This window comes from Bufo bufo, chromosome 2 (assembly GCF_905171765.1).
Source record: "Bufo bufo chromosome 2, aBufBuf1.1, whole genome shotgun sequence".
In the NCBI taxonomy this organism is placed as follows: Eukaryota; Metazoa; Chordata; class Amphibia; order Anura; family Bufonidae; genus Bufo; species Bufo bufo.
Genome location: NC_053390.1, coordinates 647,740,624 through 647,755,273, shown reverse-complemented (window position 1 = coordinate 647,755,273; position 14,650 = coordinate 647,740,624). Strand labels below are relative to the sequence as shown.

Here is a 14,650-nt window from a genome sequence, read left to right as displayed (position 1 = left end):
GAGCTTCAATACCAAACATGATGCAGTTTGTAGAAAACCAAGCAGATACTTTTTTCTTATGTTGGACACCCCTTTTAATACATGCGGTTAGTCACTGCATTAATTCAGTAGGTGTGTGACTATTAGTGGACAGACAGAAGAGGCACATCTGTGTCAGTGTTGTAGGTTCTTTTAAGCTATGGCCACCAATACAAGCAATGTACATCCAGTGCCAGTCTGTAAGGCACAGATCTGAAAAATACGGATACCACCCGTGTGCATCCTGCACATTTTACGGTCCTTATTACAGAAATGACTATTCTTGTCTACAAAATAGACAAAACAGGCGCTATAACATGCAGAACGGCGCCGCATGATGTAGACAGCATAGGGGTGACACCCGTAAGCTGTCCGCATAAAAAAAAATAAAAAATCTCCAACTATGCATTTGAAAACAACATTTTAAAGTTTTTTTAGGCCTCATGTACACAGCCATTGTTGCTTTGCTGTCTGCAAACCACAGAAGCGCAAAATATGGATAACGGCTGTGTGCATCCCACATTTTACTCGGTCCTTATTATAAAAATGACTATTCTTTCTTGTCCACAAAAAAAATGCAGATCGGACCCAGAATACGGTTGTGTGCTTGAGGCCTTAAAGGAGTTGTCCTGGATTTTTGATATTGATGGCCTATCCTCAGGATAGGCCATCAATATCAAAACAACTGGGGCCTGACACCCTGCAACCAGCGGTTATTTTGGTATATCCTGTGTATGTATGGTAGAGAAAGTGCTGCATGACCATAGAGCAGCAGCAATCCATAAATGCACATCAAAAATACCTGTATAGAAAAAGCTGAGTGTTTTAATGAACACCTTGCAGTTGGCTGGTAAACTATTACACAATACATAAAGAGCGAGTGGCCATTTATTTCATTTATTTTTTCTCTTATTGGCACAAAGTAGTTTTTACTAAGGGCTTTTGATGATGAATCGTTAGCCCAAGTGTCCTTCTTAAAAGGGGGTTCTGTGGCTTTGACTCAATAAGGTTATACTCACAAAAAGCAGTCCCATTCATCTGGATGGGGTTTGCAGAAATCTGCTAGTTCTGGGGGGTCACCAACCTCCGGCACTGCACCAATTGTGAAGCTAAAACTCCCATCAATGGGAGTTCCAAGAACAGCAGAGCAAGTGTTGCATGCTGGGGGATGTAGTTTCATAGAAGTGGGAGAGCCAGAGGTTCTTGACCATTGAGCTCAGATAAACCAGCTAATAAATGAAATAAAGTACATTGTTGGGATATAATAAATGAGTTTTGCATGTTATTATCACGTAATATCTACATTACATACTTACCATTGACTGGAATCACCATGTCGGATATTTCTCTCAATGTTACAAGATCATCTCAAGTGCACCGCTAAGGGCAATAAATAAGGCTACTTTCACACTTGCGGTAGCCTTTTCCGACAGGCTGTTCCGTGTTACCGCTAGTTCACCGTGCCGCCGGAATAAAACTACAGCACGCTGCGGCTTTTGTCCGCCCGCCTCTCGGCATGTTTGCCATGCTGCGGCCAGACTTCTGGCCCGCCCCCATTATAGTGAGAGGGGCAAGCGGACCTCCGGCGGCACGGTGGACTAGCGGTAGCACGGATCCGGCAGGCTGTTCCCCCGCCGGAACAGCATGTCGGAAAGGGCTACCGCAAGTGTAAAAGTAGCCTAAGGCAGGCTAAGCTTACGTTTTACGGTCACAGACCCAGTAAATTCCTGTGCACACTTGCTACATTACTTACTGTCTAAATGGTATTTTTCCTTACATATTACACAGAACTATAACTTTGGGTATAGTTACAGATACTAAATGTACCTCTGAAATCAAAAGTTGTCCACTATGTCAGGGGAAGTGGCCACTTAAATGGTATCATGTTACTGTCGATAGCTTGGAGGGTGGAAAGGCACTGTTTTAGTAATGGCAAATTGGCCAATCGCAATGCAGTGCTGATCTGGCCCCAGTATGCCTTACCTGTAATGAGAAACTGCCTTTAAGGAAGCCTCTCCCATCTCAGCTGCTGCCTAAACTATATATTATAGTATATGTGCATATGCTGGAGCATCTAGAAGGGTTTTTCCAGGAGTAGAATTTCCATGACCTATACCCAGGATAGGCCATCAATATATGATTGGTGGGGGTCTGACACCTGGCACCACCAATGATCAGCTGTTTAAAGAGGCCGTGGCAATCCAGTGAGCATTGCAGCTGTATAGCAGCCCGGGCCTTTTCACTTGAATGTGACTGAGCTGCACAGAGGCCATGTCAAGCCTGCTTGATGAAGCGCAGAGAGAGCCAAACGGCCATTGCCTGATCTACCCTCACATCCTAACCTGTTTGAATTGGAAGAAGCGATAAAGCGGCAAGTTTTAACAATTGCCGAGCATCGCCTCTTTTTTCTTTTGGATATGTGCTTAATGGACTACATTGGCTGAGCACCATCTAGAGTCCAGGTCGACACTCCAGAATCGGATGAACTTTGCTCATGTAGCGGTGCTGTTTTTTTTGTTTTTTTTCATTCCTCTATCCTGAAGATAAGTCATCAGTGTTCTTCCCCCTTTAACTCAGATATGCACAGTAAAATATAGAACATAAGAGGAACTGTAACAGAACTTATATAACTACAGCAGAATATTATTAACAGTATACGGGGTATAATGCAGAGTATTTGCTACAAGTGTCAAAAAGTTACGCATGAGGTGGTTAAGTTGAAAAACACCTTTACCAGTTTAAGGCCTCTTGCACACAAAAGTTTTTTTTTTCCCCGTTTACATTCAGTTTTTTGCATTCCGTATATGGAACCATTCATTTCAATGGATCCGCAAAAAAAACGGAAGGTACTCTGTATGCCTTTCGTTTCTATATTTCCGTTCAAAGATAGAACATGTCCTATTGTCCGCATAACGAACAAGGATAGTACTGTTCTATCAGGGGCCAGCTGTTCTGTTCTGCAAAAAACGAAATGCACACGGACGTCATCCGTATTTTTTGCGGATCTGTTATTTACAGACTGCAAAATACTGAAAAAGCCATACAGTCGTGTGCAAGAGGCCTAAGGTAGAGTCCAAAACATCTGTTCAAGATATTATGTATTCACATCACGGTCCATTAGCCAGTTTAAAAACACAGATTGATCTTTAAAATACATTTACCCATTAGTGCCCAAACTAGACGTTATCTAGATCTTAATTTGTTACAGCAGCAGATGTCCGCTTGGGCACATTTTCCCCAGATGAAGGCTTCAAGTCATGAGAACATTTGGCACAATTCCCTATGATTTAGGAGGGTGAGCTTTTGCTGCTCTCATGTGACACCTCCACGTCATCGGGCTCCACCACTGGCACATGGACATCTTCCTCAGGAGATTCTGTGCTGTAGAGTTCTTCTGGAATTGTGGCAGATGTGGGTGTAGTTTGAGGGGTTATTGTCTGACCAAACCCTTGGTAGTGTCCAGAAGGAGAAGGTGGCACAGATGATGCTGCAGATACTGGATCCTGAGTTGAGGACGACAGCAGGCTAGTGTGCTCATTCTGCTCCAGGTCATCAGGAAAAAACATCTTTCTGGGTCTACCCATGACTGTTCTTCCTGTAACAAGGGAAAGCAAACACTGTTTTCACCATATTAGCACTAAACTGAGCAGTACTCGCTGGTTAACATACTTTGTTAAGCTATGGTGGTCCCAAAAACAAACCAGCAGTAACACAAATAGCCAAAATCAATGCCTTATTACCCATAAAAAATTTCAAAAAATTAGACGCCTATACATGAACAGAAATAACCACAGGACCAGAGTAATACAGTATCAAATGGATGCTCCTGCAGGAATTTCTGTAAAGGGCCAGAACAAATAAAAAAATTAAAAAATAAGCATTATTCGCCTGGCTGGTCTCCCCTTGCTGCTGTTCTGGTATAGTTCCTGGTATTGGCTTGACCAGCAGGAAGTGGCTGGAAATGCTGACTCAGCCAATCACTAAGCAGTCAGTTCCTGCTATTTCCGGTGTGTCAAGTCAGGACCAGAAACTACAGAGTAGCAAGGACAGGACCAGCATTGGGTGAGTAATGTTTACCTTTTTTAAATTTTGAATCCATTGTGACCCCTTTTTTTAAAATTTGAAAACCTGTTTACGGGTACTTTCACTTAGCGTTGTTAGAATCCGGGGACGGCAAGCCGTGTACAAACGGATAGCTTTTTCCCCCGGATCCGTTAGATCTGGTGATATATACCGGGTCCATCTCATCCGGAATAATGGATCCGGTATTTAAATTTTTCCAAAGATCAAAAGCCCGGCGCATGCGCAGACCAGAAAACCGGATCATTAATACATCTCTATGGAAATTAATGCCAGATTCGGCAAGTGCGGTATTGTTCCGGGATTTTGTCCGGTCAAATACCGCACAAGGGACAGAATGGAAGACATCCTGATGCATACTGAACGGATTGCTTTACATTCAGAATGCATGCGTATTTTCCGGTATTGAGACCCTTTACTGGATTTCAATACCGGAAAAGAATCTAGTGTGCAAGTACCCTAAGCCAGACAATCACAAACATTCAGCAATATTTTTTTTATCAATCATATAATTTCCACCTACTCAGTCAAATATGATAAATCATTGGTTAAGTAACATATCCATAAAGAAAAGGGTAAACAATATAGAGTATATGAGACATATGTACTGTAATGAGCATATCAGTAGTCAAAAGATATTAATTGCTTGCTGGTCTCATGACCCCCATTTCTTTACGTAACAGCCTCCTTACCATGTTTTTTATTTACTTATTTTTTTTAAAATATCAAAAAGATGGAAGGAAGGATCGGGATCATGCAGAGCACATAGGATAGACTTATCCAAATTGCTACATATGCCATCATTACTTACCAACATTGCGTACTTGCTCTGATATATCTGCTCGGATATCCGATACATCCCACATAGCAAGAAAGGAATCAAAACACGAGCCTTCCTCAGCTTCTTGCACATACGGCTTGTAGGAAAAGCTGAAGTGGTGAGCGATGGCTGCCAGGAACATTTCAACACAAATGACAAAATCCTGATTCAAGGGGAAAATATTTTGGAAACAAGATGTTAGATCTGCCAAACATCAATGAGACTCCACGGTCCTGAAATATCACTGCTATACTGGACTCATTTGATGGATACGGCTAGTTTTGTTAATTTCTTTATTTTTAAAGGCCATTTGTATTGTAGGATTTTTTTTTTCTTTAACCACTTCCAGACCGGGCCATTTACCCCCTTTCTAACCAGGCCTAATTTTGCAAATCTGACATGTGTCACTTTATGTGGTAATAACTTTGGAACGCTTTTACTTATCCAAGCCATTCTGAGATTGTTTTCTTGTGACACATTGTACTTCATGATAGTCATAAATTTGAGTAAATATATTTCACCTTTATTTATGAAAAAATCCCAACTTTACCAAAAATGTATCTTTGCTTTTAAAACAGAAAGTTATACCTCATAAAATATTTATTACTTAACATTCCCCATATGTCTACTTTATGTTGTCATCATTTTGTAAATGTGATTTTTTTTTTTTTAGGACGTTAGAAGGCTTAGAATTTTAGAAGCAATTCTTAAAATGTAAGAAAATTTCCAAAACCCACTATTTAAGGACCAGTTCAGCTCTGAAGTCACTTTGACCCCATTTTAAAAAGGACACCCCTCAAACTATTCAAAACTGGTTTTAGAAATATTGTTAACCCTTTAGGTATTCCACATGAATTAAAAGCAAAATAGAGGTGAAATTTCAAAATGTAATTTTTTTTTGCAGATTTTCCATTTTAATACATTTTTTCCTGGAACACACCAAGGGTTAACAACAAAACAAACCTCAATATTTATTACCTTGATTCTGCAGTTTGCAGAAACACTCCATATGTGGTCGTATACCGCTGTTTGGGCACACGACAGGGCACAGAAGGCAAGGAGCGTCATATGTTTTTTGGAGGGCAGAGTTTGCTGGAATGGTTTTTGGGCACCATGTTGCATTTGAAGAAGAGTCCCTGAGGTAACCCCACAGTGACCACATTTTGTAAACTACACCACCCAAGGAATTTTTAAGGGGTATAGCGAGCACTTCACTCAACAGCTGTTTCATAGAATTTTTAATACTTGGGTGTGAAAATGAAAAATTACATTCTTTTTTTTTTTACAAGAAAATGATGCTTTAGGCCCAAACTTTCTTTTTCACAAAAGATAACAGGAAAATATCCCCCACAATTTGCTACCCACTTTCTCCTGAATACAGTAACACCCCAATTGTGGTTGTAAACTGTTATTTGGGGATACACCAGGGCTCAGAAGGGAAGGAGAAGCATCTGGATTTTCTAACGTGGAATTTTCTGTGATTGTTTTTAAGAGCAATAACTTTTTTTTATTTTTTGTTGAATGAGCTGCGTGAGGGCCTATTTTGTGCGAGACAAGCTGTAGTTTTTATTGGCACCATTTTGGGGTACATTTGGCTTTCTGGTTGCTTTTTATCTCATTTTTGGGAGGTGAAGTCACAAAAAAAGCTGTTTGGTGTCATTATTCTATTTTACACCGTTCACTTGATGGGGTAGATCATGTGATATTTTTATAGATCCAGTCATTACGGATGCAACGATACCAACTATGTCTATTTATTAATTTTTTTACACAAAAACATTTTTAGAAAAAAAAAAAAAATCATGTTTTTGTGTTGCCATTTTCTTAGAGCCATATTTCTTTTATTTTTCTGGCTATGGTCTTGTGTGAGGGCTTGTTTTTTGTGGGACAAGGTGGCGTTTTTATTGCTACCATTTTGGGGTACATACAATTAGATTTTTGATTGATTGATATTATGTTTTTTGTGAGGTGAGGGGACTAAAAAAAAAACTTTTCTGGCATTAAATATTTTTTTTTTACAATTGTTACGGACACAGCAATACCAAATATGTCTATTTATTTTTTTTACATTTTACACAATAAGAGCATTTTTAGAATTTTTTTATACTTTTGTGTTGCAATTTTCAAAGAGCCATTTTATTACATTTTTTCCAGCTATGGTATTGTGTGGGGGCTCATTTTTTGCAGGATGAGGTGACGTTTCTATTGCTACGATTTCGGGGTACATACAACTTTGATTGATTAACATTATGTTTTTTGGGAGGTGAGCTCACTAAAAATCTGTTTTGGCGCAATGTTTATTTATTTATTTTTACGGCGTTCACCTAATGGGGGAGATCATAAGATATTATTATAGAGCCGGTCATTGTGGACGTTGTGATACCAAATATGTCCATTTTATTTATTTTTTTATTTTACAACTTTGTGTCTCCCATAAGGTCATACAAGACTTCTGGCCGACATTTAACGTCTTTTTTTTTTATTTCTCCTGTAACTGGGGCTGACATAGTAGTCCCAGTTACAGGGAAAATACATCCCCCAGAGAGGCTTTACAGCATAATACAATGCTGTACAGCCTCAGTGCAGGGCTGATTGTGGTCTATGGAAGACCTGGGAGCTTCTGCACTCCCCTGGTCCCGGTGGTCACATGACGGGACCAGGGGAGTGCAGAAGCTGCCAGGGCCAAGACAGGAAGCAGCAGATTGAGAGCTCGTTGAGAGCTGTGTATACAGCGATCTAGAAGGCAGGGACACCCCGCTCAGCAGCTGCACGATTACTGTGCAGCTACCATCTCTGAATAGACATTCCAGAAAATCCATTCAGAGATAAACCGACCGCCCAAGGACGTCTATAGTCAATGGGCGGTCGGGAAGTGGTTAAGGGCCCTGGATCAGACCAAATATCGGGAACGAACATTCATGTGAGTGCTTGTTCCTGATAATCGACTCATGTAATGGTGCCACCAATCACCCAACAAACCTTCATTTATTGGGGGATCACATCTTTCATGCAGCACAAAAAAAACCTCATTTGATGAGCAGCAAATCGCCTTGTGTAAACATTTATTTATTTTTTTGTCCATTTCACTGAGCTGGTCGAACGTGCTCAGTTGAAATCTTCAACTGCCACCAACCAAATGTTCTGTTAGAAGCAGTGGTAGTTACAAGTAGAGAGCTGCGGCAGAAAAGACGTGTCCTCTGTGCTGGGAGGCTGAAGATAATCTAGCAGAGCCATTGGAGCTGTGAATATGGAGATTTGCAGTACAGGACTGGTTAGAATGGTATTGTCATGTACTATATGATGTCTGATTTTCATTTTTTTTACATCAATCATGGCATAAACCCTTTATATCAAGTTTTTTATTTTAAACATATTTTTACGTTTATGTTTTGTGATTTATTTTTAAAGGGGTTATCCAAAATGTATTTTAATTTCACCTTGCTCCCCCGATGGGAATTACAACTGTTGCACTGATGATGATTATAATTTACTTACTGTGCCAGCGCTGCCCTCCCAGGTCTAATAAGGTTGCGGACATTTCAGAGACCATGTGCTGTACATTGTGAACGTGATCCTTGCCCAGTTACACATCACAATGTATGCTGGTTGCGCGGAGTCAGGCAACCTTGGGGTTCCTCACCTGATCCCCGCTGCTGAATCTGGTCACACGTAACGCAAGGGGAGCAGGTCATTGTTTCAGCCTATGATTGGCTGCAGTGGTTAGATGTGCCCCCGTCGACAGATGTTGTCCTTGGCGCACGTGGCGTAGAACTACCTGCCTGGGAGCCCAAGAGACCAGATTTTAACGGCAGAGATCAGGAGAGCATCACCCCCCACCCTGGGTTGGGCAGACACTCTTTTAGTGTCGGATAACCCCTTTAAATCTCATGACAAATGCCAAGCATTTCTGGTGCAGTCAACAGAAGGACTACACACATGGATCTGTAATTAGTGAGAAGGTATATTGGAAAATTGTGCAATTTGTCATGTATTTGTTGAAACCGGAATACCCAACTTCAAGGTTAAAGAGGTTTTCAGAGATTACCATGGTTTTGAACAAATACTCTAATATAGTTGCTTACCTCATGTACATCTTTCCTATGTTTTTTTTTTAAATTTTGACTCTTTTTCACCATGTTAATAATCACTTTAGTTTCCACCCTGTATGTAGCACTTCCTGTTGTTGTGTCCAACCAAACCCATGATGCACTTCTTTCTCTGCTACAGCTCCAGCACCGCCCCTAACAATGCCCAGCTAGTTTATAGCTCCTCCCACCCAGCTAGTTACATAGACACTCCCCTATCACAACATATAGTACTATCTCTTTCTAACAAAACTAGAACCAGCCCTGCACCTCACATGGATCCAGAGATTTCCCCATGAATTGCTCTGCTAGATTTATATCAAGCTTGCAGCTCAGGGGGCGCGTCCATGCTCTCCCCATCCCAACTCAGGAGGCAGTTGAAGGATGAAACTGAGCATGTGTGGCCTTCTCAGTGAGCAGGACAAAGAAATAATAAAAAAAGAAAAGAAAACTGCAGGTGGCGCTATACAGATACATTTTATTGAATAACTCAGTGGCTATGCTAAATTTTGTATTACATGCAAGTATAAAAGTATTCAACCCCTTTAATATCACAAGAAATAAGAAAGAGCAGCACGGACATGGTCATGTGACCACAACCCACAACCGAAGATAGGTAAAATTACAGCTACCTTCCTAAATTAATATTTTAAAGGATGTTGATGCAAACCGGAAAACCCATTTAATTTAACTAATTTTGCATGTAAAACATCCCTCTGTCATTCTGGGTCTTACCAATGTTTAGTTCAAACGGTTATGACAAAACCAATCTTGTTAATCGGGGTAAGTGTCACATCACAGAAAACTAGAACATTATTTTTTTTTTTTTCCATTTTATTTTGTTTTCTTCATAATACAAAACAACACATATTATAATAGAAAGAACAGCCAATACAGGGTAGTCACTACAAAACAATAGTTAACTATCCTATAAACATACCACAAAATCCTACAAAGATTATAAAAAGGACTGTAAATTCACAATTACTACACACACTAAAACTATAACCTCCCACCCCCAACCCCCCCAATTGGCAGTCGTCACTCCAACTCTAATAAGAACCGACATAATTACCCTAGTAACTATGTCTGAACAGTCACACGTGCTGCTCTCCGTTTCCTTTCTATATCCTCATAAACTTTAATTTGTTGAAGGTACAGGATCCATTCATTTAACGAAGGTGGGGAGACAGACCCCCAATATCTCACTAAAATAACTTTTGCCACCATCAGACCCCTCATCCAGATCTGTCTGACCCGGGCCAGAACTTCCATATCTAGAGCATAATCTCCCAATAACACTGTAACCATCCCAGGGCTATATGTCGAAGAGGACTCTTTTTGTAGGGCTACAAAAACTTGTTCCCAATACCTTTTTATTTTACTACATTCCCAAAGTAAATGCCTGTAATCCGCGTTCACATATCCACATTTAGGACAGCAACAATCTCGGCCTTTACTTTGGGGAAATTTCGCTTGGATTTTTGGCGTATAATACAACCGATGGAGGATCTTAAATTGAATTAATCTATGGGCATTAGAAACTGTAGCCTTTCTTACGTTCCTATATATACTAGACCAGCGGTCAGCAACCTTCGGCACTCCAGATGTGTTGAAACTACAACTCCCAGCATGCTCCATTCACTTCTATGGGAGTTCTCAAAATAGCTAAGCAATGTGCATGCTGGGAGTCGTAGTTTCACCACAGCTGGAGTGCCGAAGGTTGCTGATCCCTGTACTAGACCATTGTAATGGTGGGCAATGCAGCTTTTGCTCCCACTTACTCGGGCTTTTAAATAGTTACAGTTGCCAGTGCTGTTCGAAGTTTTCTGTATAGACTAGCTATCTTAACCCTCTCATCTGTCTGGGCATAACAATAATCAAAAAATCCATTCTCCCGTGGACAAATATAACCTTTATTCCTAGAGGCCTCATATACGTGTTTTAAACGTGAATACATAAACACATCTAATAATGTACTATCAGTGAAATTATAGTCTGAAAAGGATTTAAAGTGTCCACACAGAAAAAGATGACACACATTAACCACCCCCCTACGTAGCCAATAAACAAAGTCTGTGATTTTGAAGAATTCCGTCAGATTCCTGTTCTCCCACAAAGGGGTGAAAGCAAAAAAGAGTAGGAGACTTTCAGAATCCTCTTAAGCTTATTCCAAACCATTTGTAGGGTCCAAGGAATCAATAGGGACTTCCTCACCCTCAAATAACTAGTTTCCAAACATGTAAAAATATTCTCTATTGGTTTTTCCATAACCTGCGACAAATATCGTGCTAATAAACTCTCTTTAAAATTACCGCTGAACCTGTGCACATAAATAATATCCTTGGAAAAAAGGAAATGATAGCCCACCATCTGATTCCGACAGCCATAGATATCTTTGTTTTATCCTCACCCTCTTCCTTCCCCATATTAGATCGTTAATAAGAGTCTCCAGTCTATAAAAAAAAAAAAAAGATATCGATCCAAACAGGGGAAGCACACATCGGGTACATCACCATAGGCAGGATAATCATCTTGACCAGCGCTATTCGATCCGTCTGTGCCAATATCAATTTCTGCCAAGCGGATATTTTAGACTTAACTTTATTCAAAACCGGGATTAAATTAAAACCTCTTTATAGGAACCCCAATCTTAACCCCCAGATAGTCCAGGGTTTCATTGGGAGCAAGGACCCGGACTCCACTCCCCTCATCTACGGCCTTGCGGTTCAGCGGGAGGAGCGATGACTTGGACCAATTAATCAGATAGCCCGAGAATCTACCAAAGTCCTCTATTGCTGCCATCACATAAGGGAGGATTTTCCATCCCTGGTCCAGAAACAAAATAACAATCGGCGTAGAGGCTTATTTTATCGCTCACTCCTGCCACCCCAAAGCCGTCTATGCTGTTATCTGAACGGATCTTACAGGCCAATGGTTCAATGAATAGAGCAAAAAGAAGGGGAGAAAGAGGGCATCCCTGTCTCATCCCTCGCCGCATCATAATGGGGGAAGAACCAATGCCGTTAATATTAATACATGCGGACGGCTGTTCATATAACATTTGGGTCATTTCTATGAATACAGTCCCCAATCCAAAATGAGACATAGTAGACCACAAAAAAGACCACTCCATCCTGTCAAACGCCTTTGCGGCATCTAAGGACAGGATGGAGTGGTCTATACTACCCCCAACAGAAAGATTCAAATACACCCTATAGAGATCTGTATTCGTCGGCCCGGAATGAATCCCATCTGAATGGAATGTACCAGAGAGGCTATGACCCTTTTCAAGCGATTAGCCAATATTTTTGCAAAGATCTTGTAATCTGTATTTAAGAGCGATATGGGTCTATATGATCCCATATGGCATCTATCTTTATCCTTTTTCAACACCAAGGTAATCACTGCCTCTCTGAATGATGGAGGCAAGGAGCCAGATGCACAGGATTCATTCAAGACCCGCAAAAGAATTGGAAGGAGCGATTTAGCATGGTACCTATAGAGTTCAAACACCAAACCATCCGGACCAGGGGATGAATTATACTTCAGCAATGGAAGTATCGATCGCAACTCCTCCCAACAAATAGGCCGATCCAACATTTCCCTATCCTGTAGATCTAACTGGGGAAGCCCTAGTTGTTGTAAGTATTGGTCCATATCATCCCGACTAAGCGTAATGTCAGACTGATAAAGCGAAGAGTAGTATTTCACAAATTCCTCCCTAATCATCTCTGGGGCCCTCACCCTCTTACCTTTTGAATCCCTAATCTCACTTATACTAGTAGCCTCTCTCTGATTAGCAACCAACCGTGCCAAGAACTTACCTGTTTTACCTGATTCACTGAAGCGATTTTGACCCTGGAAGAGAAGCTTATGTTGGGCTTTGCTATATAAGAGTATCTTAAGCTGTGAATTGGCCTCTTTTAACTGGGTTATATATTGCTCATTGGGGTGAGCAACCAATACAGCCTGTAATCTCCTAATTGTCTGTCAGCTGTTGTTCCTTTTGACGAAGTTCAAGTCTATACCGGTTAATTTTAGTAAAATATACGCCCCTTATATGGGCCTTCAATGCATCCCACACATAATGAATATGTGTCAAGCCTACGTTGAAGCCCCAGAATTCCTGTATATCCTGGTCTATGCGACCTTGCTCCCCTATCACATCAAACCAGAGCGAATTAAATTTAAAGGTTCTACCTGGGGCTGGAAAGTCCACCCCTCTGAACGAAATCAGGACTGGAGAGTGATCTGAGATTCCATGAGGTTCATACTTCATTTTCGCAATTTGATGACTCAAATCACGACTTGCAAAAGCCAGATCAATACGGGACATTGACCCATAGGACTGGCTAAAACAAGAGAAAATTATCTTGTTTCCATAGAGGTGGCGCCAGATATCAACCAGCGCCAGCTCCTGGCACACAGAACTCAAAGGGGATCCAGTCCGACCTTGCCCAGAAGAGGTAGAAAAACAATCCAACTCAGGATCAGGAACAGAGTTAAAATCTCCAGCTACTAATAACGGACATGGATTTTTTGTGGCTAAGTATTTAGATAATAGAGAAAAGACAGTTGACTTATATGGTGGAGGAATATAGATGAACGCCAATATAATCTCCTGCCCTTTCCAATACCCATGCAAGAAGACAAATCTCCCTTCTTTATCAATCATGTTATCTACCGGTAGAAATTCCATCCCACCGTGAATATATACACTAACCCCTCTTGCATAAAAGGAGAAGTAAGCATGATATTCAAAAGAAGCCCAAGAGCCTGTCTACTGTTGCATGGGTTTCTAATAATACCACGATTGCCGGCAAATGACGGGCCACAAGATCAAACACCACCGTCCTCTTCACCCTGTCTCCCAACCCTCTCACATTCCAGAATATTACATGACATAAACAGTGTATAAATGACAATCCCGATCCCCCATCTAGGAGAGAGACACAGACCTAAAAAGCGAGTGACGACAGCCAATCCCTCCCTTATACCCAACCCCCCACTACATGGTTGATAAGGAGAAAAAACATTACCCATCAACCTCTTCCAAACCCCCCTCCTCCCCATAATCATAGTAAATTATAGACCCATCGAATCCAGCCATTGAGCAGCATCCGCGTATGCAGAAAAAAACCGCACAGATTCATTATGCACCACCCTCAGTTTGGCCGGAAATAACATCAAGTACTTAATGTTAGCAGCGGCCAATCTTTTTTTAACTTCAAGAAAAGATCTTCTTTTAGTTTGGGTATCTCGTGAAAAATCTGGATATATAGATATTAAATTCCCATTGAAGTGAATATCCGGAACTTCTCTTTTACACCTAAGTACCCAATCCCGGTCATTTGAACAAACCAGTTTCGCCAGGATTGCCCTAGGGGGGGCCCCTGGAGGAGGATTTTTAAAGGGGACTCTATGGGCCCTTTCCACACAAAAAGTGGATACATCATGATCTGGGCCCAAATTTTTAACCAGCCATTTTTGAATAAAATTTGCACCATTATCCTGTTCTACCTCCTCTGGAAACCCCACCAGTCTCAGGTTGTATCTATGGGACCTATCCTCAAGATCTATCACCTTCCTTGATCTACCTCTCCTAATCGCTTTTTTAAGGAGTTGTTCTCTGAGGTAACAGAGG

The 14,650-nt window shown here is 41.0% G+C and overlaps 1 protein-coding gene across 1 annotated transcript in view; it reads right to left on the bottom strand.

Moving 5' to 3' along the window:
- Nucleotides 1–2,956: 2,956 nt before the first annotated feature.
- The window catches only part of TMEM184C (transmembrane protein 184C), a 165,889-nt gene continuing 154,195 nt past the window's right edge, over nt 2,957–14,650 (bottom strand). The window contains exons 9-10 of the mRNA XM_040418523.1: nt 4,910–5,081; nt 2,957–3,613 (exon numbers count right to left, since the gene is read on the bottom strand). Coding sequence (XP_040274457.1) covers nt 3,306–3,613; nt 4,910–5,081 — 480 coding nt within the window. The 3' untranslated portion in view covers nt 2,957–3,305. The remainder of the gene's footprint in view (nt 3,614–4,909; nt 5,082–14,650) is intronic.